This window comes from Triturus cristatus, chromosome 9 (assembly GCF_964204655.1).
Source record: "Triturus cristatus chromosome 9, aTriCri1.1, whole genome shotgun sequence".
NCBI classification, from domain to species: Eukaryota; Metazoa; Chordata; class Amphibia; order Caudata; family Salamandridae; genus Triturus; species Triturus cristatus.
Genome location: NC_140592.1, coordinates 301430798 through 301458252, shown reverse-complemented (window position 1 = coordinate 301458252; position 27455 = coordinate 301430798). Strand labels below are relative to the sequence as shown.

General features: G+C 45.8%; 1 protein-coding gene across 1 annotated transcript in view; it reads right to left on the bottom strand.

Moving 5' to 3' along the window:
* LOC146797775 (protein Smaug homolog 2-like) overlaps positions 1-27455 on the bottom strand; it is an 898446-nt gene that overhangs the window by 195926 nt on the left and 675065 nt on the right. The window contains exon 11 of the mRNA XM_085627650.1: positions 9690-9748. Coding sequence (XP_085483776.1) covers positions 9705-9748 — 44 coding nt within the window. The 3' untranslated portion in view covers positions 9690-9704. The remainder of the gene's footprint in view (positions 1-9689; positions 9749-27455) is intronic.

Below are 27455 nucleotides of genomic sequence, written 5' to 3'. Positions count from 1 at the left end.
GGAAACCTAGCGGAGAAGGTTGGCCATTTTGCGGTTGTGTGTGGCGAACAGGTCTATGTCTGGTTGGCCCCATTTTTGGAAGAATGGGAGTAGGACTTGTGGGTGTAATTCCCATTTGTGGATCTGTTGGGTTTGTCGACTCAACAAATCGGCAATCTGATTGTGAACTCCTGGAAGGTGTTCTGCTAGCAGGTAGATGTTCTGGGGAATTGCCCATCTCCAAATGTTCTGTGCGAGCTGGGACAGTTGGAGAGAATGTGTGCCTCCTTGTTTCTGTATGTAATACATGGCTGTCATGTTGTCCATCCGGATGAGGTCAGTTTTCTTCTTTAGATGTAATTGGAATTATTTCAATGCTAGGAACACTACCAGTAGTTCCAGGTAATTGATATGGAGCACTTTTTGTTGAGTGGTCCATTTGCCCTGAGTGGTGTGTCCTAGGAGATGGGCTCCCCACTCTGTGAGAGATGCGTCGGTTGTCAGCACTATCTGTGGAAGAGGCTCTAAGAACGGCTGCCCTTTGGACAGGTTTATGGTGTTCCACCATTTTAGTGAGCGATGTGAGCGACTGTCCACTAACACCAGATCCGTAAGTTGTCCGTGAGCCTGGTTCCACTGACGTGCTAGACATTCTTGCAAGGGACGCATTTGAAGTCGTGCATAAGGCACAATCAAGATGCATGACGCCATCATGCCTATGAGTTGCATGAACACACTTGCTGGGAGAGAGTGTTGGGATTGAAATTTTAAGATGAGAGCTTGTATATTGGCTATCCTGGCTGGGCTGGGATAAGCTATGGCCTTGGAGGTATTTATGGTGGCTCCCAGATATTGATGTATGTGGGAGGGTTGTAGTTGAGATTTGGGATAGTTGATGGTGAATCCCAAGTTGTGTAAAAGTTGAATAGTTTGGTGAGTGTGTAGAACACATTTGTTGAATGAATTGGCTTTTATGAGCCAATCGTCGAGATATGGGAAGACATGAATTTGTTGTCTCCTGAGATGCGCTGCTACTACCGCTAGGCATTTGGTGAATACTCTGGGCGCAGTTGTCACTCCGAACGGGAGGACAGTAAACTGATAGTGTTGCCCGTCTACCAGGAATCTTAGATATTTCCTGTGAGCAGGATGCATGGGAATGTGAAAATAGGCATCCTTGAGATCTAGTGTGGCAAGGAAATCGCCTTTCTGTAATAGTGGAAGCACTTGTTGAAGAGTGATCATATGAAAATGATCTGAGTGTATGTACCGATTTAGGAGTCTGAGGTAGAGTATGGGTCTTAATGTCTCGTCCTTCTTGGGGATTAGGAAGTATAGAGAGTATACCCCTGTGCCCTGATGTTGGAAGGGAACTGGCTCTATTGCCATGTTTTTGAAGCAAGGAGAGAACCTCTTGCTGGAGTGTAAGATGGTCTGGCGACATGGAACGCTGTTTGGGTGGTATATGTGGGGGGTATTTGTGAGTTCCAGGCAGTAACCATACTGGATAATTTGTCTTACCCACTTGTCTGTTGTAATGGAATTCCAGACAGGTAGGAACTGTTTGAGTCTTCCCCCGACTGGAGTGGAATGGTCTGGGGGAGTGGAGGCAAGTCACTGTTTAGTGGCGGGGGAGGTACGAGTGTTGGTATTGCCTCGACCTCGTCCCTTGGTGTTGTTTCCCCTATATCCTCCTCTAAAATATCGTCTATGGGGGGGATGTTTGTGTAGAGGTTTTGAACGTGGAGGAGGTGTCTGCTCCAATATTTTTGGATGCTCCTCTATAGAAGGAGCGTCGAAAGGAGCCACGTGGTTGTGGAGACTGCAATGCTCCCATGGACTTAATAGTCTCGGTGTCTTTCTTCATTTTTTCAAGTGCAGTATCTACTGCTGGTCCAAACAGTTGTTCTTGGTTAAATGGTTGGCTAAGTATGGTACTTTGTACTTCTGGCTTAAAGCCTGAAATACGTAGCCATGCATGGCGTCTAAGAAGTACGCTTGTATTGATTGCTCTAGAGGCAGTGTCTGCGGCGTCAAGTGCACATTTAATTGAGGCATTTGAGATGAGCTTTCCCCCTTGTAGAAGGTCATTTGCCTGGGTCTTGTATTGGTCTGGTAGGTGTTGTATGAGATCTTCTAACTGATCATAGTGAGCCCTATCATAGCGTGCCAATAGGGCTTGTGTGTTGGCAATACGCCAATGGTTAGCTGCTTGTGCTGCTACTCTTTTGCCCGAGGCTTCTAATAGTTTGGATTATTTGTCTGGGGGCGGTGTATCTCCTGTTTGGGAGTTAGCCCGCTTCCTTGCGTTGGAAACCACCAAAGAATCCAGAGGGAGCTGTTCTTTAATGTAAGAAGGATTTTCTGGGGCAGGTCTATATTTTTCTCAATTCGAGGGTTAAGTAGCCTGGCCCGTACGGGGTCCTTAAAAACTTCTGTGGCGTGTTTTATTACTCCTTTAATCATAGGTCAAATTTGAACTGATTTCTGAGACTGCTCAAAAGTGTCTAAAAGGAAGTCTTCCTCGGGTGCATCTGAGTGCATGGTGACACCATGGTAAAGTGCTGCTCTGTGTACTAGTTGTCCAAACCCCAGGTGGTCATCTGGAGGTGAGGGTTTGGAAGGGTATGTAGTAGGATCAGGTACATCAGGCTGAGGGTAAGCCCAGTCGTCCAATGGTACAATATCCGGATTTGTGAAAGGATCATCAAGATCATCCGGATCACCACCTCCCCCTAGGTCATCATCATCATCCTGTGGAGGTGGTGTATGTGAAGGAGATGGTGGAGGTAATGGTGGTATAGGCAGGGGGGGGTGGAGTAAGAGGTCGTACAGGAGAGGAAGGAGGAATGGGTGAAGTGGCTGAGTCCTTCTTTACAGGAGCTGGAGAAGATGTGTGTAGCTTCCTTTTCTTACATGGCACAGCAGTGACATGTCCAGTTTTTGGATTAACATAGATCCTTTTTTGCGTTGGATCTGGTTGGAAAGTTATTGGTCTTCAGGAACAGACTTTGGTGCCGATTTTTTCGGTTCCGATCTATGTTTTGGGTGATCGGTAGAGTCTTTAGGAGATGTAGTATAGACCTTAGCCGGTTGTTTCGGTGCCGATGAAGGTTTCGGTGCCGATGAAGGTTTCGGTGCCGATGAAGGTTTCGGTGCCGATGAAGGTTTCGGTGCCGATGAAGGTTTCGGTGCCGATGAAGGTTTCGGTGCCGAAATGGAGTCTTTAGGCTTGGGAGCTTTCGGTGCCGGTTTGTCTATGGGCCTCGATGGTTTCGGTGCCAAAGGTGCCGGAGCCGTCTTCGGTGCCGAGAGGTCTTGTGTCTTCGGTGCCGAAGGTGCTTGGGGTACAATAATATGTGGTTTGCTCGGGCCCGAGCCACCTGAAAGCTTGTATTTCTTCGAAGCCGAGCCCGAAGGCGGGGCTTCTGAAGGTTGTTTTAGGTCGCGACTGGGGCCAGCTGGCGAAGTCTTGACCAATGCCTTTTTTGGAGGTGTTGGGGTAGGGGCATCGGTACTCACGCGTTGCCCCGGAGTAATGGGGTCGTCGGAGTCGTCTGACTCTGATATAATGTGAAGTTCCTCGGAATCTTCTTCCGGGACATCGGGGCCCTCATCAAAGATGTCCTCTGGTTCCGGAGCTGGTCTGTGTGCCATGATATGGCGTCGAGCTCTCCGATCCCGAATGGTCTTCTTGGATCGAAATGCGGCGCAGGCTGGACAGCTGGACTCGTCGTGTTCCGGCGACAGGCACAGGTTGCAGACCTTGTGATGGTCACTGTGCGGGAATTTTGCTCAACATTGGGGGCATTTTTTAAACTGCGTCCTTTCCATGAGCCGCAGGCCTCACGGCGCGGATAGATTTAATCGCCCGCGTCGACGTCCGGAACCGGCCCGATGAATTCGATGTCGAGTAAAGGTGTATCAATGAAAATTATAAAGGTTTTTCGCTTCAAAAAGCTTGGTTTAGAAGTTTTCTACCGGAGTGGAAAAGTTTCATCCGAACCCAATGGCGGACAAAAACAATCTGAGGATGGAGTGGATGCCCATGCGCACTGTGGTCCAAGGGAGGAGTCACCTATCTCGCGACCAAAAGACTTCTTACGAAGACAACAACAACCTGCAAGCATCCGAGCCCAACACCAGATGGCGATCTTATCCTAAGTGTGTGATCTGCAGCTCATATGCCTCGAACCTTGCATTTCGGTTTATCACATTGCCTGGTCTAAACTGGACTTCTCGCTGGTGTCCAGAGATGCCCAGATAAGGACATCCTCGGTATCTCACTTAGCATGTACCCTCTCGGATCAGGCACCAGTCTTGTTGAATATCCAGATTCCCCAGTCTCCATCTCGGGCATCCCCTTAGCACCTACCTGCAGGAGCATTACTAGATGCAGCATTCAGGGAGGAGATTGGTAAATAAACAACAGAATACTTTAGACAATGCAGATTTTGTGGCATCGCCTTCGACGCTATGGGTGGTAATGAGGGGTATCTGCATTGTAAAACAAGCAGGGGTCTTGAAGGCCATCCAGGGAACCCTAGCTGGGCTGAAGAAAGCGATTCGAAATCTGGAGGAACAATATTTCCACTCCAGAGACTCAGATACTTTAGCTAAAGTTAGGGACAAACTATCGGATTTCCAGGAAGAGGCCCTTCGCAAAACCTGCTTTCTGCATCAAAATACTCTGGCTCAACAGTATGGGGAAGGGGACCGTCCGAATAAGACACCTGCCAATTTGTTATATTCTCCACAAACATCCACTTATATCACTGAACTACTTGACCCCGAGTCCAATCCAGTCCATTTCACAACAGAACTGTTGGAGGTTATGTAATCCTTCTATGCCCATTTATATTCTGCAACCAGACACCGGATGCTGCTGAATTAACTGATTATTTTAATACCATACAATTGTTCTGGCTTGATCATACACATCGGCTTTACCTCAAGGAACCCCTCACTACTGAAGAAATAGAGCAAGTTATAAGAAGCCAACCTGGCAATAATGCACCAGGCCTGGATAGGCTCACCACTTCACTCCATAAGGAGTACGCCTCCTTATTAGCCCCACATCTACTCGCCATGTTCGAAGACTGTCTACAGGCGCTCTTGCCCTCTTCATTACGGGAAGCTATTATAATTAAATTTCTCAAACAGGGAAATCTGCCAACCTATGCGACTCATACAGACCCCTTATTAATTAATGTAAACAAAATGTATGCCAAGGTGCTAGCCAACAGACTCCAACCTCCTTTACCCATGATAGAGTGACCCGACCACTCTGCCTTTATTATGGGCCGGTCAATGACCCATAACTTACGCACGATCTTTTCAGTGATGCACCATTTTAACCCCCAAATTTCTGCAGTAGCTGCTCTACTGGACGCCACTAAGAGGTTTGACTCTTTGGAATGGGCGTACCTCTTTCCCCTGTTAACCCGGCCTCAGCCACTTTCACCCAAAAAATAGAGCTGCTTTACACCCTTCATACTAATCTCTGATCCCATTTGAATTACTTGGGTACGCACCAAGGATGCCCTCTATCAGACCTATCCATTTGCTATTGAGATTGAGCTGTTGGCACCATGACTTCGACAACATCACGCAGATAGGGGGAATCAGTTTCACCACCAGAGGGCTGGTAATTTCAATGTACGAGGATGACATCACACGGTACGTCAATAATCCAGAGGAAAATTTGGCTCCTCTGATGCAAGAAGTGATTTGCTTTGGCGGTAACTCTGGCGTACATATTAACTGGGCCAAATACATACTAACGCCCCCTACAGATCACACACGACAATTTCAAATGGAATACTATCTACAATGGGCAGACAGTCCAGTTAGATATCTGTGTATTTGTCTCAGTCGTGACATGGATGAGTTGTGGAAGGCGAACTATGGCCGAGCTATGACTTGGTTGGAGGAGAGGATTGCTACATGGTCTAAATTACCTCTATCCCTAGATGGCCGAATTGCGATAACTGAAATTATCCTACCCAAATCTCTTTGTCAACATTCCACTTCCGCTCACTGTTCAATTCTTTAAGCACTTACAAGTCCTACATGATCACACTAATATTGGCCGGGAAACAGGCAAGGGATTCTTAGGAACTTGTAACTCTTCCACTTGCACAAGGCAGTATGGGTACACTGGATTTGAGACTGTATGCTTATTGTGCCCAGGCTCAATTCCTACACTTCTGGATATACCCTATTCCGTTCAAGCCTCATGTGGCTGCTGAAACAGACTGTGCTGCCTGATGGCCACGGACTACGGCGCTATATCAATCTTATAAAAACTCCAGTAAAGAGTCAATACTGTAGAACGTGTTAGATGGGTGTGGGAGTATTTGAAGACAAGAGCGAAGCTGACACCAATATGCCCCTTCTATCCTACTGGCCTATAACCCCCAGATACAACCACTACTAGATAAAAGAGCCACTGTGCGAGCACATAAATTACAATATTCTCAGATCTATACACGTATGAGCAATTCCTCCCATCATTACAGACCACAGGTTCCCCATCTCCCACGCTGCTGGACTATTAGCTACGAGCCGCATACTTCATGACACCTTTCCAGCCCCTCCTCTAGCTCTTCTGGCACAGAAAACACATTGTCACTACTCCTCGTAAGCTAATAACGCAACTCTACAATAATGTGCAGAGCTCCGCACCCATTGCCACTCCTAAAGCTCAGGAGCTGTTGTGGAGGGCTGACACCAACCCAGCCATCACAGACTCACAATGGTCTTTTTGCTGTGGACAGCTAAAACTCCTCACCCAACTACAGATTGAGATTAATCCATTTCAAATTCTTGTAAAACATTTATCGCAACCCTATACAACTGTTTCAAATGGGATTAGCTACTGACCATTGTTGTTTCGCTGCAGGCCCCCCCCCCAGGTCTCCTTTCTCCACCTTGCCCATCAACGCCCGGAGGTTGCTGCTTTTTTGGGGGAGGTGTATGAGCACATAAGAATAATACCTGGTCCGGAAGCACTCCAATCTCCCCACGTGGGCCTACTGGGTTATGTTGAAGATAGCCCTAATACAAGCCGCCGTCTTATTGTCATGTTGCTCTACTGGCAAAGCGCAGAGTGGCCATACACTGGGGCAGGCAACCCGCTCCCACTATCAAGACATGACATTATGATGTCACATTTTGCCAAGAAACTACCTACCTTTTGGGAACTCATGCCAGTTGTTCCTGTCCCAAAGAAATATGGGAGGCATTTACATCTTGGCGCTGTCAATAGGACTCTGACTTGCATCCGACCAAACATTATAAATACCATGCCTTGCTGGCACTGTGCCCGTTCCTCTGGCAGAACAGAGGAGTGACAATCAAAGCAGTTCACATATTCCACTAGTTAATAGCCCCTTAATGTACTAGATTACCCTATCAATAGTCCTGAAGCTGTGCCTGGAATGTTGAGCGGTCTTGACCTGTACACAATTGTTATTGTATGATGCCTCAGATCGTGCACATGTGGCACTATTCCCTTAGCACCTGCCCCTAATTCCTATCACGCCCCTTCGACCCCTCCACCCCCTATACTTTCCCTTCCCCTCTTTTTGGTTTTTGATGACAGCTGTTGTGCGAGTGTCCTATAATTAGAAATGCCAATAAAAACTATTTAATAAATAAAAAGATTTTTTTAACCCAAATACTCTGCAGATATCAACTAGTGGCTTGAATCACAGATTTGTCACATTTTAATTTGGGAAACTGAGAATCTGCTGTGATCCACAAAATTGCTACCCTTAGCGTTCACACACTGCTCATAAAAACAGTATCCAATTTGTGTGGTTGGGCATATTGCCTAGGACCAGAACGGTGCAAACCAGTGACCATGCTAAACCACGTTGATAGTATATGGACTTCAAAAAGTTACTGTTTTGATCCATTCCTTTCATTGACCAATCCCTGCTGTGCATGGCTAAAGGCAGTGAACATTGGGGATTGGCTGCCTACGGTGGGTTGGGGCTATGGTTGAGGTCCTGTTCCAAGCGCTACTGCACACAACCAAGAGACTTGCACAGCAGTGATCAGAAATTAAGTGTGTCATAAATAAAATAAAATTCACTGCAAAAACACAGATAGAGCTAAGTTATGGTGCTGGCTCAAATGTGCAAAACCATAGAATTTCTCCAGTTATGGTTTTTGGCACAAACCATAACTCGCACCATCTCCTTGTGCTGCATGGGACAACACAAAAGACATTGATAACATCACTTACATCAGTACTGAAATCACTGACATTGCTGCTTATGTCAGTTTTTCTTATTTATTTTTTTTAACATGCAGTCTTATCTCCTTTTCTTTTGAAATGTTCGCTGGATTCGTGCTCTGAGCTGGCCTCCACTTCTCAGTACTCACTGCACCAGGTCTTTGCTATGCTATGCTAGCTGCACTGTGTTTTTTGTTTGAACTTTCTTTTCAGGATTTTCAGGGAAAAAAACTGCAAACCTGAAATTGGATTCAGGTATCGAAGAAATGCTTCATTTTTTCTTTACATTTGTGCGGCAGCATTTTAAACTCCGAGACAATCCACTATCCTCAATCAGATCAGCGGATGCTTCCACTTCCAGTTTATAACCCTTCTCACTTTAATCCCGAAAAACAGGCTTCAGTGCTTGACATCCTTCAATGGCTATCGCAAAAAAAAAATAAAGGTCAATTGCTAGTAGCAAATCAGATCGCCTGGACCTGCGAATCCCAAGTGGATTCCATATTGGGTAACACAAAAATATCCCCATGTCCATTTGGATCCATTTATTTTCAAATGTATTAACCCTGGAAATTTGAGGATATATTCTCTTCAAAGACTTACACATTTTGGTAAAGCCAAGTAATAATAGATGTAAAACTAACCATCAAAGCACAACTAGGAGTTCTATTTTCATGGTCAGTTTGGACAATTCATTCAATGATTTTGCTGCAGTGGATAGCGAAGTGTCCTATGGAGGGAAGGGCAACATAACCCACTTGAGACTTCGCCTCTAAAGTCTCAGGCCCTTCTAACCCTCACAAATGTTAATAACTAGCACAATACATACTGACAAGTAAATAAGTTATGCCATGGCAGGGAATATAAATGTAATAATACATGCCATGTACAGTCAACTGTATTATTCATACATTTAAAACTAAAGTGCAAATGTCCATTTTTTTATTACCACAGTAAAATGACATTGAAATGAGAAAGTATTGTTTGCATGTTACAATGAATTTACGGAGCAGAACAACTTTTCGAATAATAAGGATGCTTTCATTGATGTGATTTCAACTTACTGCACACATTTAACTCAAAGTAGCCTGATTTTTTTTTTTTAAATGTAAGACAAATACATAAGATAAAAAGACCATGGCTTAAACCATTTATCCAGATATGCAGGGTGTAATATGCTATTTATTACCATTGATGAGGGAAGGACACCATGATTCAATGGAGGCTTTACCATTGCGTGAGTAATGGACCTTTAAACTTGCGCAAATTAAGAAAAGAAATACTCGTTCAAGTATCTATTTTATATATAGATTGTTTTATAAATTGCTTAAGGATCCTGCACTAGACAAGATGAACTATTCTCTGCTATGCCACTGAACTAAATTACACAATCTAAACAATTATAATTTTGCAACTGGGAGTGCACTCTTCTTTTTAACTGAACAAGTTCTCTGTTCAAGCTCACCTGATACATGATCTATTAAAGAAAATAATCTTCTGGACCTCCAGGTCTCTCTAGGTTTCCTTAAAAGAGGGGAGGGAGGTAAGGTTAATAAAAATTAAATGAAAGCATAGATTTTGTTTAGAATTTCTCGTTTCTGTTGGCCAGTATTTAAACTGCGGTTTCATCTATCACTCAAATTAATTAATTAATTAATTACTTATCTTATAATGAATTATGCAGCATTTATGCTGACAGACAATTTCAGATGGAGTTTAGTTTGGCTCTCAGCTTCCCCACTAGTTAGAACACAGGGTGGCAGAGTCAAATCATTTATCATATGCTATGCCTTTAATTCTTACTGGTATACATTCCTTATTTGCACTTAAATCTCCCAATACAAAGTACTTACATTTTATGACAAAATATACATATGTCTATTTGTGAAAATCAGGACCATAGTCAAATCAATGCCTTACACCCACAATGCTTATGCTTCAAATTAACATTTTTTTTTAGAAAGGGGTACTTACTTCAATGCTAGGTTTCCAACATTGTGAATCTGCAGCACATTCCGTAATGGAGAAATGTGTTTGAATGGAAAGATTAAGTTACATTTGTGAACACACAACAGCAGTTTGCTAGTAAGGAAGTGTAATTGTAAAAGTGTACTTGCAAGGAAGATTTACTCGTATCAATACTGGATATCCTCATTAAGTTCCTCAGCATTTAATATCTCTGCCTACGTGTGGGATCTCCAAAGGCGCGCCAAAGGCAAGCCCGTCTGCGCCCGTCCGCGCTAAGTCCGCTGCACGCTGCCAGTCCCCCTGCACTTTACTCTTAAATTATGCTAAAATATACACGGGAGAGGCTTCTCTCCTATCGGAGTCAGACAGGTTGCACCCCCTATCTCTTTCACCCTGGCTCCTCAACGATGCATTGTCCTCACTGTGGCTTTGCAACCACTGAGACCTTCCTACCCCCTGATAAGTTAACTCACCTTAAGGTGTTTAGTCTGAATTGCAGGTCTCTGGTCCGCCACTATGAAGACATTTATGATCTTTTAGTTGACCAGACTCCTGACTTACTGTTTCTCACCGAAACATGGTTAACCAAAGATACCTTGGCGATTCCCACTCTGTCTCTTCCACCAGGATACCTAATACAAATCCAGAATAGACCTGTAAAGAGAGGGGGTGGTCTAGCAGTGATCTTTAAATCTTCCTTTTCTTGCTCAATTTCCCCGGCCAATATTTTGGATTGTGAGAGTTCTCTTTTTAAGATTAAGATCCTGGACACCTTCACCCTAACTGGGCTTCTGATCTACCGCCCTCCTGGTCCCTCAAGTTCCTTTTGTGAATCTTTGGTGGCCACTGTCTCCACCATGACGCTGAATTCCGCTAATTTTAGCCTATTGGGAGACTTAAACCTTCACTTTGAAAGCAGTGAGATACCCACGGTGAGAGGTCTCCGAGATGACTTAGAAGCATGCCAACTTATACAACTTGTCAAAGGGCCCTCCCATGCAGCCGGCCATCTATTGGACCCAGTCTTTTCTAATATGCTGGCCATTACTGCCTTCCTACCTTACCCTCTTAGCTGGACGGACCACTATTTGGTTCATTTCACCATTCAGGTAGCTGATAACTCTAAAAGACAGCCCCCGCCTTCTATCCCAAGGCGCCCATGGCATAAACTAGATGGCAGCCGATTTATAGACAACCTGAAAACTACATGCCCTATCTGGTCAGAGAATTTGGAGGAAGCTGACGCCACATACAGAGAATGGATTAACAAATCATTAGACCAGCAGATCCCCATAATACTATCTAAATCTAAACGCGGACAATCTCACCTCTGGTACTCAGAGACACTTGCTGAACAAAAAAAGCAATGTAAGCTGCTCGAACGTGCTTGGAGGAAATCTTATGATCCCCAAGCCAAAATTACATTCAGGACTGCTACAAAAATATATCACAAACTAATAAAAATAGCTAAAGCCAGATACTATACCAACATGATTCTGTCAAGCACAAATCAATCAAAAACAATATTCTCCATGATTAAAGAAATGACTAAACTTCCTGAAGGACCTAGTAATATGATTACGTCCAATGCGCACTGTAACGAGATTGCCACCTTCTTTATAAATAAAGTGGAGGGCATTTATAAATCCTTCCCCTCAAACGCTGCAAGCCCCAACTCTTCCACAGCTGAGTCACCACAAGACCTTCCATACTCTCTCGACACCCTCCCACCGATTTCTGCAGACCAGATGGATAGATTAACTGTTAAAATCAAATCCGGTTCCCCTGAGGATCCTGTAAAACCCGAAATGGCGCGACTTCATAAGGATCCGATCTTGTCAGAAGGTCGGAATTTGATCAATAAAACCTTGGAATCTACCACAATACCTAGATCCTGGAAGCACGCTAAGGTCATTCCTCTATTAAAAAAACCTACTCTAGATCCTTCCAAGCCGGAAAATTTCCGGCCAATATCCTTGCTACCTTACTTATCCAAGATAGCGGAACCCCATGTAAACTCCACTCTGATCAACTATCTAGAAGCCAATGGTATTTTAGATGACTCTCAAAATGGCTTCCGAGCAAATCATAGTACCGAATCGGCCCTGCTTGCCGTTACGGAACAACTGAGGGAGGTGCAAGACCGAGGTGGCACTGCAGCGTTGGTTTTGTTAGACCTGAGTGCAGCATTCGACACGGTCTCCCATGAGATCCTCTTAAGAAGACTGTGGGAGATCGGGGTCCGAGATGGAGCCCTAGAGTGGTTCGCCTCATTTTTGAAGGACCGCTCCTTCCAGGTGCATGCTCCACCGTATAAATCAGGAAGGTTCCCACTGGGTCATGGCGTCCCCCAGGGGTCCGCACTTAGCCCCACGTTATTTAATGTGTACGTCCGCCCCCTAGCCGTTCTGGCTAGGGCCCATAACATCAAATTAACATCCTATGCGGACGACACACAGTTCATCTTCTCCTTCTCCAGTGACACCAATGCCGACAAAATTAAATTCCAAGAAAATCTATCGGCCATTGCATACTGGATGACTGAAAATCGTCTCCAGCTTAATTCATCTAAGACCGAGGTGCTACTGGTTGGTAAGGAGACCCTAAAATGGGACGACAAGTGGTGGCCATCTGCATTGGGGCCTGCACCCACCCCTAAGAAGGAAGTAAAAAACTTGGGTATCATGGTCGATAATCATCTAAACCTTGACTCCCACGCCAAAAAAGTAGCAGGTCTGTGTTACGGCCGTTTACGGTCTCTGAGACCCATTCTGGGATTCTTCAACCCCCAGGTCCGTCAGACGATCATTCAGGCTATGGTGCTGTCAAACATCGACTACTGCAATGTCCTCATGCTGGGCTCCAATCAATCCACAATTCATAGACTTCAAAGAGCTCAGAATGCGGCCGCACGTAGTCTGTTTGGACTGCCCAAAAATTGTCATATCTCTCCTATCCTTCATCACTTGCATTGGCTGCCTGTAAAGCAGCGTATTCAATTCAAAGCTCTTTGCCTTATCCATAAAATTTTGTATTCCTCGGGCCCTAAAATTCTGCAGAATTTGGGTTCTCTATATGTCCCCACCCGGGCTCTTCGTTCTGCTGACCTGACTCTGGCCCACATTCCTATGATCAGGAGGTGCAGAGCCGGAGGCCGATCTTTTAGATATCTGGCCCCGAAATTGTGGAACACAATCCCACTTGAAGCCCGGGTTGTCACAAATCATTTGGCTTTCAGAAAGAAAATTAAGACCTGGCTATTTTCAACTCTTTAGGCCCGATTCTCTGGAGCTCTTCCTATACCTGGTCTGACTGCTACGTACTTGGTTGTCTGCAAGCGCTGGGACGCCCCGTTGCTGGGGTAGCCATGCGCTATATAAGCTACCATAACATAACATAACATAACATCTCGGATTACTTTCAACAAAGCAGTAACCCTTTTCGTCATGAGCACAGCTCCACTGTGACTGATGACGAGCTGAGCTCGTCATGAGCACTCAACGAGTTAAACAGCCAACTAAAAATACTAAGGGACCTATTCACAAACTGCATTTTGTAGTACATTTAACAGTACTACTAAGTGTACTACAAAATGCTGTTCACCAACCTTCGAATGTAAATCTCCACCTCTCCTTTCTATGAGAAGATCCACACACATGCAAGTTTACTACTTTGTAGTAAATGTGGGAGGGACCATGGGTAGTGGCCAGAACTAGGGAGGTGTTTAAAGAGGATTAGAGAGGAACATGCACCAACATACACATGTTTATGCCCATTGCTATTCACACACTGCACTTCAATAGTTACTACAGTCAAAAAACCAAAACAGTAGTAAATTACTCCAGCTTGGAGCTGGAGCAAGTCCTACACCACACATGGCAGCCATTCGTACTGCAACACACTCACAGAAGATAAAGCAGTTCGGGGCTTAATATAAAACCCCGTAGGAGAAAATGTTAAATTAAATTAGTTAAACTATAGATAAGTATAAATAAATGTTAAAAAAGTAAAACAGTTAATTATATTTTAATAACCTTATCTGAATTTAAAAAGGTATTTATAAAATCTAATTAAATTACTCAATTCTATACATCACTTAATTAATACGTGTTTCTACTTTAAATATGATTTGTATTTTTTTTTTTTTTAATTTAATTTGATATATTTAAATTAAAGATCTATATAAAGAACAAGTTACTTACCTTTGGTAACAATGTAACTGTAAAAGTCATATGTAGGTTAGAATTACCCCCAGGGGTCAGACAGGATCCAGAGAATTTTTTTCGTAGCAGTACCCCTGCACGTCGATAGGACGCGGATTCGACCGACTAAACCTATGTCCGCCTCGTGGTCGCCGGGATGACATGGTGGTGTCTACTTAGACGCAGCCCCTGCGCGCGGACGTCAGTTCTGACACGACTTTCCACGCCAGAAGTGCAGAGCCATGCAAGATACTGACCACTGGTGCACATAGCTAGGGCCCTAGAAGGGAGTCCCTATCCCTAGAAGTCAGTTCCAGAATGGGAAGGCTGGGTGGAGCAGTCAGGAATGTAGAACTACATATGTCTCTTACAGATATATCGTTACGTTCATCTGTAAGAGACTGTAGTTATAGATTCCTTACCTTAAGAATAGATAACCCAGCAATGCCAACCCCGGTGGTGGGTCTGTGAACTAAGTTGAAAACCAGGAAATCCGGGAGAACAGAAGGGCCAAAAAACGTCTCTCCGGACTTGGCTATCCAGGCAGTGATGTTTTGTGAACGTGTGCAGGGATGCCCACTTGCCTGCCTGGCAGATGTCAATCTGCGGAGTTCCACATCCCAAAGCAGTAGTGGCTGCCGTCGCCCTGGTAAAGTGGGTGCGTAGTCCTACTGGAGGTTCCTTTTTTGCCAAACAGAAGATTTTGATGCACAGCACAACCCAACGAGAGATGGCACGTTTGTGCATGGCCCGACCTTTCTTCTGGCCCACATAACCCACGAAAAGTTGATCGGCCACCCGTAAATCTTATTGTGGTCAGGGTAAAAGGACCGCGCATGTTTTGGGTCAAGACGGTGGAGTCTCTCCTCCTCTTTGGAAGGGTGCGATGGCTGGAAGAAGGTGAGCAATGTAATTGTCTGACCTTTGTGGAAAGAGGTAACCACTTTGGGCAGAAAAGAGGGCCTAGTGCGAAGAACCACTTTGTCCGGATGAACAGCAAGAAAAGGAGGCTTGGAGGACAGAGCCTGAAGCGTACTCACCTTGTGAGCAGAGGTGACTGTGAGCAGGAAAGCAGTCTTTAAAGTAAGACTAAGGACAATTATGTAGTGGCTCGAAGGGAGCACACAAGATAAGTAAGGACAAGATTCAAGTCCCATTGGGGCATTACGAAAGGAGAAGGAGGAAAGATGAGTAATGCCCTTCAGGAATCTATTTAAATAGGGGACTTGAAAAGAGAAGGCTGATCAGGAAGGTGAAGAAAGGCTGAAATGCCCGCTAGATAGCCGTTAAGGGTGCCCAGAGAAGAGCCCTGCTGGGCCAAAGATAGAATGAAGAGGAGAACCTCTGAAAGAGGGGCAGAAAGGGAATCTACAGCCTTTGCTGTGCTCCATGCCACAAATGTGTTCCAGCTATAGGCGTATATCGGTTTAGTGTAGGGACGCCTGGCTGCCAATAAGACATTACAGACTTCGGAAGGAAGGTCAAAAGCTGTTAACTGTCGCCGCTCAATCGCCACGTAAGGAGGTGGAGGCTGGACAGGTTTTGGTGGAGAACCGTTCCAAGCTGCTGCGACAGAAGATTCTCCCGAAGAGGCAGTCTGATCGGAGGATCGATGGCCATGCTCAAGGGCTCAGGGTACCAGACTCTTCGTGCTCAGTCCAGAGCCACAAGAATGACTTGGGCCCGGTCTCACTTGATCTTCTTCAGCACTCTGGGTATTAGTGGTACAGGTGAAAAGGCATACATGAGGCCATAACTCCACTTGTGACGAAAAGTGACGTGGAGTGAGTGCTGCCTAGGAAACTTCAACGCGCAAAACTGCTGTGTAGTAAAGTGGGTTTCTGTTGCAGTAACCCCTCCCCCCCCCCCAACAGTTTTTGCCAGACTACTGATGCACTTTTACTTGGTGTGCCCTGGGTCCCTTCCAATCAGGTTCCCAGGGCCTGTGTTCTTTCCCCAAAACAGACCCAATTGGCATCTCTGGCCACAGGTCAGCCCCTGTAAATGATACCACCGGTACCCAGGGCACTGTGACCAGAGAAGGCCTCTAAGGGCTGCAGCACTTATTGTGCTACCCTTAGAGGTCCTGTACCACTACACTCACACTGCCTTTGTTCTGCACCAAAACATGCAGCCTGCAAAGTGAAGAGTCGATATGGCACACATCCCTGTATGTCATGCCTACAACCCACTCCCCAGGCATAGATCAGTCACCCCTCTAGATGGGTGCACTATACCAGTGGTGAGGGTACAGGTGCATGAGCCCTGTACCCCTACAGTGTCTAAATACATTCTTAGACATTGTAAGTGCAGTGCTGCAATTAAGAGTATATTGTGCATGGAGTTTGTCATTACGAACTCCACAGCATCATAAAGGCTACACTGAAAACTGCGACGCTTGGTATCAAACTTCTCAGCACATTAAACCCACACTGATGCCAGTGTGGGATTTAATGAAAAATGCATACAGAGGTCATCTCAGAGATGCCCCCTGAAAACTAACACACCTCTAGTGTCCCAACTGAGTGGCTGCTTAGGCTGCCATCAACAGATATGTTTTTGGACCCCTGGGTCGAGAGCCTGCTGCTCTCGGTGGCCTGAAACAATGCACATCCTGGGATGAGGTGCCAAGTCTCCTCCCCCAGGATGGGCAGGGCTCAGGAAGGGGAAGCTTCAAAGGCATGCCGCCTTTGTGAGCTTCCCCAGACCACTTGCTGCTTTCAGCAACTGGTCCCCACTGGGTCTGCCCCCCACGCTGGGCGGGAGAACCGGCGGGAAAAACAAGTGAGGAAGAGAGGTGTGCCCACCTCTGCCAACTCCACCCCTCAGGTGGGGGCGGTGAGGTGAAGCACAACTCCGAATCCCCGCCATCTTGAGGATGGGGGACCCAACCAACCAGATACAGGCTTGTGCCCCCCTCCCACTGAAGGGTGGCACAATAGGGGGTGTACCCACCCCAGGGAAGGGACTCATTTGTCCGTGCCCTTTACCTACCTGTAACGCCCCTAAATCTAGTATTTAGAGGGGCACCCTGAACCCTTGCTTCCTCAGATCCAGAAACGACAAGAAGAAAAGAAGGACTGAACAGCTGTGCATAGCTAACAAGAGGATGACGCCCACTGACTTGGCCACAACCCTAGAGGCCTGTCTCTCCTCATACCTGCTCCTACGAAATCCCGGTGTGTTCTGCAGCCAACAACCTCAAAAACCCCGGAGGACCTCCCTGCCTTCACTTCCAAAGACTGCTTCTCCTGTGAACACCGGATTTGTTCAACTGCAACCTCTGGCAGCAGCCACAGACTGCGAATCCAGCCCACTCTGCACCCGCCAAACCCAGCCTGAGTGGAAAAACACCACGAGGAGTCACCCCGGCGATCCTGAATCGAGATCCGGATACCCCCGACCTGCCTCCAGCCAACGCCTCCAGTCTAAACCCAGAAGGCCCCCTAACCATGACCAGGAGCTGGTAAGAAGATCGACTCCAAAAGGCACCCCTGCATCCGACGCCCCACGGCCTTGTGTGCCCAAACCAACGGTGCCTAACCAACCCCTAACTTCCCTCTCGTTATGGTGGTCGCACCCAGATGTCCTTCGTATCCCTGCCTGCAGTGCTTTTGCAAACCGGAGGTTCTCTATTAGAAACAGGGCACCCCATGTCGAAACAGCACTCTGCACCCAGCCGCCTCAGTGCCGCTGAGGGTGCACCTTTTGTGCTACTTTGTTTCCCCATTTGCCCTGACCTAAACCCTAGGAGTTTTGCTCCCACAACCCAGTGGCCTGCTTGTCAGCAGCTATCAACCGGAGGCCCCCTAGTCCCCATTGGATAACATTGGACCTCAACACTCTGCACCCGGCCGCCCTAGTGCCGCTGAGGGTGTAATAAGAGTGCATCACTGACCCTGGGGGACACCTGAGTCTAAGCCCAGAACCTTAAATCCCATAGTCCATAACTTACCTTTGAACCGATAACCTGTTTTCCTCAATATGATAACATTGAAACTTTTTGTCAGAAAATTGTCAATGTGTGAAGTTTTGAAATCTAAAAATATTCTTTAAAAATCGCATGAATAACCAAAACATTTACTTATCTGTTTGCAGGAAATGTACCAGTACTGAATCTAGGTATCCAGCACTGAGTTAGAAAAGTAACGTAAAAAGTAACTAACCTGTAATTTACTGAAAAAGCCTATTCATTTCAATGTTCTGTATTTGCCAAGTATTGCAACCCCTGTAAATCAAACAAAGTACAATTCCTATTGCATTTTGCAAACTGTTCCACATTCAGCAAATTATTAAAGTATTTAATGCTTACCTGTGCCAGGCTTGCTTGGTTCTAAAAATAAAACAGTTTATTTTTTTTTAATACAAAACCAATTGGTCTAGAGTTCAGTCCTTGAGTGTGTGAATTCATTTGCTGACTGAGTGTGTACATCAAATGCTTAACACTGTCCTCTGATACTGCCTTACTGCTCGACCACTCTACCACAAATAGAGAGTAAGGTTCTATCTAACTTTAACCTCTTCCTACCTCTGGGGTCAACTGGACTCTATACACACTATACATCATTTTAGTGTAGTATATCTAGAGCCAGTTTCCTACATGCTGACATTGCGCGTTCTCTTAAGTGGCGAATAGATCTGACCGTAGCTCTCCCCACTGCTGAAAGAGACCTTGCACCACCTCAGAGTTAAGACGCCATTTGTGATACATCATACACCGACGGCTGAGTTTGTCCATCCTGTTGAACAGGGATATGCTCTGATGTCCCAGCCATGTCCAAAGGCGAAGAGCCTCTTGACATGGGGCCCATGACCCCACCGACCTGTTTGTTGCAGTACGACATGGTGATCATGTTGTCCATGAACAACTGCACTACTCTTCCTTTGACAGAAGGAAGGAATGCCTTCAGTGCAAGATGGATCACCCGAAGCTCCAGAGGTTGATGTGGAGCCCAGACCTCGCCAGAGACCAGAGACCCCTGATCTCCACCTCTCCCATGTGGTCACCCCATCCCAGGTGTGACGCATCTGTCACCACTGTGAACTGTGGTTGGGGAAGGGAGAGGGATCTGCCTTTGACCCAATCCTGGTTAGTGAGCCACCAATGCAACTGACGTGCAGTCCCCTCCGAGATCTGGATGACATCGATATAATAGCCCGAATATCCCAGACTCGCTGCCTGGGAGGATAAGACCGAACCTGCGCTGTGTCCAGAACTGCTCCGATGAAAAGAAGCTTCTGAGAGGGAATTGTGTGCAACTTCGGCACATTGATAGTGAACCCCAACAAATGCAGGAGGTCCGCCGTAGTTTGGAGGTGGGAGGCGACAGAATGGGGCAAAACTGACTTCAACATCCAGTAGTTGAGATAGGGGAAGACTGGAACCCCTGATCAGCGCAGATGAGCTGCAACCACCGCCATCACTTTCATGAACACCTGAGGGGCGCTGGTAAGGCCAAAGGGGAGCACGGTAAATTGAAAATGCTCGAGTCCTACCATGAACCGTAGGTAATGCCTGTGGTCAGGCAGGACGGGGATGTGGAAATAGGCGTCCTGCAAGTCCAAAGCTACCATCCAGTCTCCGGGATCGAGGGCAGAGAGGACCTGAGCCAACATGAGCATTTAGAACTTCTCCTTTCGGAGATAGCGTTTGAGGGTCCTGAGGCCTAATAATTTTACTTACAGAGGTGTCTAATCAGAATGATTTTTTAAAGACACAAAATGTAGTAATATACTGTATATTATGAGACTACATAGAGCCTTAGTTTGAACCATTAATACAGTATGCATTTGGATAGCATCCTTTTTAGGCATGTTATCTTGAGTTGCTGTCCTGAAAATGGCTTTGTGGAGCTTGTTGTGGGCACGCAGCGCAATGTGGGGCATACATTAGAGTGATTCATCAAAGCGGACTCTGAATATCTGCTGGCACTTTCGCAGATTTGTACTTATTGAGGTGGGGGGGATGAAGGGAGATGTGTTTGTGTTTTTGTATGCAAGTTGTTGTTGGATGTCTTGGAAAGTCATGTCATCTACCTCAAATAATAGTTTAACAGTGAAGACATGGTGTTCTTCAGTCAGGCGCTCCAGCATAGTTGGGTGTTTATTAAATCTTTGTTGTGCCAAATCAATTTGTTGAGCCATAGTTCATGTTGATGCCCAGGAATGTTATATTTGCTGATTACTTTCTTGGTGGATACATGGTAAATAAGATTTTTGCCTGCAAGACCTTGATCCCTCCTTGTTGGGTTGGCAATCACAATCAGTGTCTCAAATTTCCTCTCCAAAGAAGGAGCTGCATAACTGGAGTAAGGAAAATGCTACTTACCAGTATGTGTCTTTTCTTGGCATGTAGAGCTGTAGATTTGTATACTTGTGCATAGATCACCATCTGGTGTTGGGCGCGGATGTTTGCACTTAGTTTTTGTCTTGGAGAAGTCTTTTGTAGTCACGAGGTAGGTGAATCCTCCTTAGAACGATAGTGCGCATGGGCATCGACTCCATCTCCAGATTGTTTTTCCATGGAGGGTTCTGATGGAGTTAGTAAGAAATAGAAAAGGATATCCATGTGTCATGTATCTAAGTAAGATAGTACCGGAACAGATAGTGGTATCCGGGGAGGCAGGTGGGCTTATACAAATCTACAACTCTACATGCCAAGAACAGATGCATACTGGTAAGTAGCATTTTCCATTCAAGGCATATGAGCTGTGGATCGTATACTTGTGCATAGACTACGCAGCAGTTAACTTCTTAACGGTGGCTACCTGTATCTGTTGCAGTGGTTTGAAAAAGTGTTCTTAATGCAGCCTGGCCCACACTAGCTTGTTGTTTTGCTTGCACGTCTACACAATAGTGTTTTGTGAACGTGTGTGGTGTAGACCAAGTTGCTGCTTGGCAGATGTCATCTAGGGGAATGTTCCCTAAGAATGCCATGGATGCCCCTAGCTTACGTGTGCCCCTAGCTTACGTGTGGAGTGAGCTCTAGGGGGAATGGTTAAGGTGCGTTTGGCTTTAGCATAGCATATTTGGATGCATTTAACAATCAAAACCAAAGGGGATGATGGACGGAGTGTTGATAAATGCAAGCACTCAATCCCAGTCAACTGATTTGGGTTTCATCCATCATCATTCTTTAGCTCACTCCGCCACCCCAGTTCAGACATGGCCATATGCAAATCAGTCTGATCCTGTGCCTCAAGGGAACAGTCCAGCCCAAACTGCCAAGCCATGTCTTCCCTGGACCGGAAACAAGCATCCTGGGACCGGTTTCTGGCTAATCAGCAGTCATCAGCAAGGCTAGCTTGAACCCAGTGGCAAATTAAGCAAGGGACCCACGTCGGGGGATACCCTGCCAACATTAACAATCAACCTTGCAATCTCTGTTTTAGAGATAGGATTGCCTTTATGAGGTGGGGAGGAAGGCACAAAAAGTTGTTTAGTCTTTCTAAAGGATTTTGTTCTTTCAATGTAGTAAAGTATCGCTCCTTTTACGTCCAACGTGTGAAGAGCCTGTTCTGCTACTGAGTCTGGTACAGGGAAAAACACTGGGACTGGTTAAGGTGGAAAGCAGAGACGACTTTAGGTAGAAATTTGGGATTTGTCCTAACAACCACTTTGTTATGATGGATTTGGAGAAATAGTTCTTGTATGGTTAATGCCTGGAGTTCACGGACTCTTCCGAGAGAGGTGATGGCAACCAGGAAAGCTACTTTCCAGGTGAGAAATTGTAATTCGCATTTATGCATAGGTTCAAATGGGGGACACATGAGCCTGGTAAGTACCACATTTAGGTTCCATACTGGAGAGGGTGGAACTGTAGGTGGAATTATTCTTTTAAGTCCTTCCATAAATGCCTTGATAGCTGGTAACTTAAGCAAAGACAAATGTTATCTGTTTTTGAGATAGGTTGCTACAGCCGGAAGATGTAGTCTAATGGATGTATACGATAGGTTACATTGCATTAGATGCAAAAGATAACATGTTTGGAATGGAAGCATCTAGTGGGTTGATTTTGTTATTTGTACAATAAATTACAAATCTTTTCAACTTTGCAGAAAGTGGTGGGACGTCTAGCTTCTTTAATGATGTTCATGCAGTCTGGCAGGAGATTAAGGTAGCCAAACTCTAAGACTTCAGGTGTCAGATCGCAAGGGTGAGTTGATTGGGATCTGGATGCCTGATCTCTCCCTTAGTTCTGAGTGAGAAGCTTGGGTGAGAGGCGTAGCTTTTGATGAGGAACTACTGATAGTTCCAAGAGGGTTGTGAACCATGGCTGTCGGGCCTGTGTTGGAGCAATTAGGATCATTGTGAGGGAATGCTGTTAGTTTCCGAACCACTAGCGGAATGAGTGGGAGAGGCGGAAAAGCGTAAGCAAATTTGCCTGACCAGTTCATCCATAGCGCATTGCCTTTGGACAATGGGTGTGGATACCTGGATGCTAAGCTTGGGCATTTTGCGTTTTGGTGTGTGGCGAACAGGTCTATTTCTGGGTGGCCCCACATTTGGAAGAATAGAAGCAGGACTTGAGGATGAATTTCCCATTCGTGGATCTGCTGTTTTTGGCGACTGAGTAGATCTGCAATTTGATTGTGTACTCCTGGGAGGTGTTCTGCAAGGAGATATATGTTTTGAGGAATGGCCCATCTCCATATGCTTTGAGCTAGGTGTGAAAGCTGGAGAGTGTCCCCCCCTGTTTTTGTATATAATACATTGCTGTCATGTCTGTACGGACTAGGACAGCTTTGCTTAAGAGGTGGAGTTGAAAAGATTTTAACGCTAGGAAGATTGCCAACAATTCTAGGTAATTTATGTGTAATTGTTTTTGTTGAGGGGTCCATATGCCCTGAATAGTATGGGTTTGAGGGTGAGCTCCCCAGTGGTGAGCGATGCGTCTGTTTTAGCATTATCTGTGGAACCGGGTTGAGGAACGGCCGCCCTTTGGAAAGGTTGTGTGTGTTCCACCACTGCAGAGAGCAATGGGTGCGGCTGTCCACCAACACCAGATCTGTAAGTTGACCTTGAGCCTGGTTCCACTGTTGTGCTAAACATTCCTGTAATGGACGCATTTGGAGTCTTGCATAAGATGCGATTAAAATGCAAGAGGCCATCATTCCCATTAGTTGCATGAACACTCGAGCTGGTAGTGAGTGTTGAGGCTGAATTTTTTTTATGAGAGCTTGCATGCTGGCTATCCTGGCTGGATTGGGGTAAGCAAGGGCTTTTGATGCATCTATTGTGGCGCCTAGATACTGTTGGGTGTGGGACGGTTGAAGATGTGACTTGGTGAGGTTTATGGTGAATCCTAAGTCGTGCAGCAGCTGGATTATTTTGTGTGTGTGGTGTACACAATCGCTGTGTGACTTGGCTTTTATGAGCCAGTCGTCCAGGTAAGGAAATACATGAATGTGTTGTCTTCGCAAGTGAGCTGCTACTACTGCGAGACATTTTGTGAAGACTCTGGGTGCTGTAGTCACTCCGAATGGGAGCACTTTGAACTGGTAGTGCTGACCGTCCAGTACAAACCGTAGATATTTCCTGTGAGCCGGGTGAATAGGAATGTGAAAGTAGGCGTCCTTGAAATATAGAGTGGCAAGGAAATCACCTTGGTGGAGTAATGGGAGAACCTGTTGGAGAGTGACCATGTGAAAGTGGTCAGATTGTATGTACAGGCTTAACTGTCTCCGGTCTAATAATGGCCTGAGAGTACCGTCCTTCTTTGGGGTGAGGAAGTAATGAGAGTCCTGTACCTTGATTGTGTATGGGAACCGGTTCTATTGCATGCTTTTGCGAGAGAGAGAATTTCTTGTTTTAGAAGTGTGAGATGTTCTGTGGACATTGGGCATTGTTTGGGAGGTATGTGTGGAGGGGTAGATGTGAGTTCCAGACAGTAACCATTGGATAATTTGTATCACCCACCTGTCTGTGGTGATGGAATTCCAGACCGGTAGGAACTGTGATAGTCTTCCCCCGACCGGAGTGGAATGGTCTGGGGAGAGTGGAGGGAAGTCACTGTTTTGTGGTTTGGGAGGTGTGACTGTTATTAACGTGGCCTCTTCCATTGTTATTCCCTCTGTAACCCCCTCTAAAATATCCTCTGCTAGAAGACGTTTGAGTGGGTCTTTTGTAGGAAGAAAAAGTATTGTCTGTCCCAATGGTTTTGGAGGCGCCCCTATAATTTATTTATTTATTTTTTAGATTTATAAAGCGCGAACAAATGCCCATAGGCGTCTCGGCGCTGGGAAAACGGTGTGAAGTACCCACAGAGCTAAGAAAGAGTAGTTAAAAGGAGTGACGAAAGGAACCTTAAGTTGCTAGTAACTGTAATGCCCCCATGGACTTAGCTGTGTCAGTGTCTTTTTATCATCTTCTCTAAAGATGTGTCTACAGTAGGTCCAAACAAGTCTTCTTGATCAAAGGACTGATTAAAAATTTGAGACTGCACCTCCTGTTTAAAACCAGATATGCGTAGCCATGCGTGCCTGCGCAGTCCATTGCTTGTGTTAATAGCACGAGATGCTGTGCCGCTGCATCAAGAGCACATTTGATAGAGGTGTTTGTAATTAGCTTTCCCTCTTGTATGAGGTTATCTTTAGACCTATTCTGATCTGGAAGATGTTGCATGAGTGCTCAAGCTCATCGTAATGCGCTCTATCATACCTGGCCAGCAAAGCTTAGGCGCTGGCAATGCGCCAGTAATTTGCTGCCTGTGACGCAACTCGTTTACCAGATGCGTCCAATAATTTTGATTCTTTATCCGGTGGAGAGGAGTCACCTGTTAGGGAATTTTCCTGTTTACGGGCATTTGACACTACTAGAGAATCTAGCGGGAGCTGCCCCTTGATATAAGCTGGATCATTTGGAACTGGTTTATATTTATCAACCCTGGGGTTGAGAATTCTAGCCCCGACAGGGTCTTTAAACACATCAGGGGCATGTTTAATCAAACCTTTTAACATAGGTAAAGTATTTGTTTACTTTTGTGATGGTGTAAAAGTCTCTAATAAAAAATCATCCTACAAAGGGTCTGAATGTAATTCTACCCTATGATATTTGGCTGCTCTTTTTATGAGCTGAGCAAACCCTATGTCGTCATCTGGAGGGGATGGTTTAGATGGATAGGAGTCTGGTTCAGGTATATCTGGGATATTAAGTATAATCCTCCCAAGGGTCAGGTGGTGGGAGACTGGATATCATCAGCCCCTTACGGGTCTCCATCCCCATCGCCACCCCCAAATTCTTCTTCATCCTCCTGTGGTGCAGGTGAAGAAGAAAGCTGGGGAGAGTGTGCAGGAGAAAGTGGTATAGTTGGAATATTTGGAGGGGGAGAGGAGGGTCTGAAAGGTGAAGTTGCTATGTGCCTCGGAGGTGTCCAATTTACTCTTTTTTGGTGGTATTGTGTTGACATAGCCTTTAACAGGGTCAATGTGTAGAGTTTCGGATCTGAGGGATCTGGTTGAAACAGTTCCTTAGAGTTGTTGTCTTTTTTTGGCACCGCCGACTTTGGTTCCGAGTGGTGCTTTGGTTTAGGCTCTGTAGCTTTAGGAGGGGTCTTGGTCTCCTCCTCATGCTTCGGTGGAGTTGGAGTCTGAAATCTTTTTCGGCTCCGAAGATTTATGGACTTTTTTCGGTTCCGAGGGCTTGTCTTCTGTGTGTTTTGGTGCTGAAGCAGTTGGCTTTAAAGCAGTCTTCGGTGTTGATAGAACCAGGCGTTTCACTGTCACCGGTTTCGACTTTAGTTTGGGTGCCAGATCTGGTTTTTCAGTACCGCTATGTGGCTGGCTCGATCCCGAGCCGCCTGACGGCTTGTCTCTGGACTTTGGAGCCGGGCCCAAGGGCGGGGCATCTGAAGTATTATCACGGTGTCGACCTGAGCCCGAAGGCGAAGGTGTCTCCAGAGCCTTATATTTTGTTTTAGATGAGGCAGGGGTCTGGATCTGGGAACTCTCGATCCGTTGACCTGGAGTAATAGTCTCATCCTCGGCATCCGATTCGTCTGCCTTGGAGACGCGGATGTCTTCATCCTCTGCTTGTTCTTCTGGAACATCGGGGACTGCTTCGAAGATGTCCTCTGGTGCAGAGGTAGTTGATCAAGACATTGCATGACGTCGAGCCCGGCGATCACGTACGATTCTCTTCGATCTGAAGGAAGCACAGGCCTAGCAGTCTTTGTCCTCGTGTTGTAGAGAGAGGCAAAGGTTACAGACCTCGTGGAGATCAGCGTGTGGGAATTTAGAACCACACAGGAGGCATTTTATAAATGGAGTTCTTTCCATTGACTACAGGGCCTGATGGCGCAGATAGGCCCAACGGCCCGCGTCGACGGCCGAAATCGAAGGTCTAGATGAATTTTTCTGGATGTGCATTGAAAAGGAATGCGATCTAAACAATACCGTCGAGCGGTGACGGATTGCACGTCGAAGGGGGATCGAGTACGACCCAGACCCGGAGCGCAGCAATTTCCATCCGAACCCGATGGCCGAAAAAAAAAATCTGGAGATGGAGTCGATGCCCATGCGCACTATCGTCCTAAGGAGGAGTCACCTACCTCGTGACTACAAAAGACTTCTCCACGACAAAAACAAAGTGCAAACATCTGAGCCCAACACCAGATGGCGATCTATGCACAAGTATACGATCAACAGCTCATATGCCTCAAATTATTCTTTTTGGTGAATAGTCTATCAAACCACAGATTCCTCACCTGAGAATATCCCTCAGACGTAGGGCTGGATTTGGAGGAAATGTTAGCAGTGCTCCTGCGTGCCAATAAGTGGCATTGAGTATCTCCATGCAGACTCTACTACATGGTCCTTGGTACGATCAATGAAAAACTTAAAGGCCTTTCAGGGTTTAATTGATAGAACCTCTTCGCATCTTTTGAGAGGTGATGGAGGAGGTGGGGAGAAAATTGCTGCATAGTTAATAGAACCCATTGTAAAATCATCAATGCATGTAAAAGATTACCAATATGAATAAGTTAAAAAACACTAGCTTAAAGACAAACAGCTAAAAAGTAAAGAATTTGACTCTTACAAAAAAAAATATCCTAGCAATTTGAC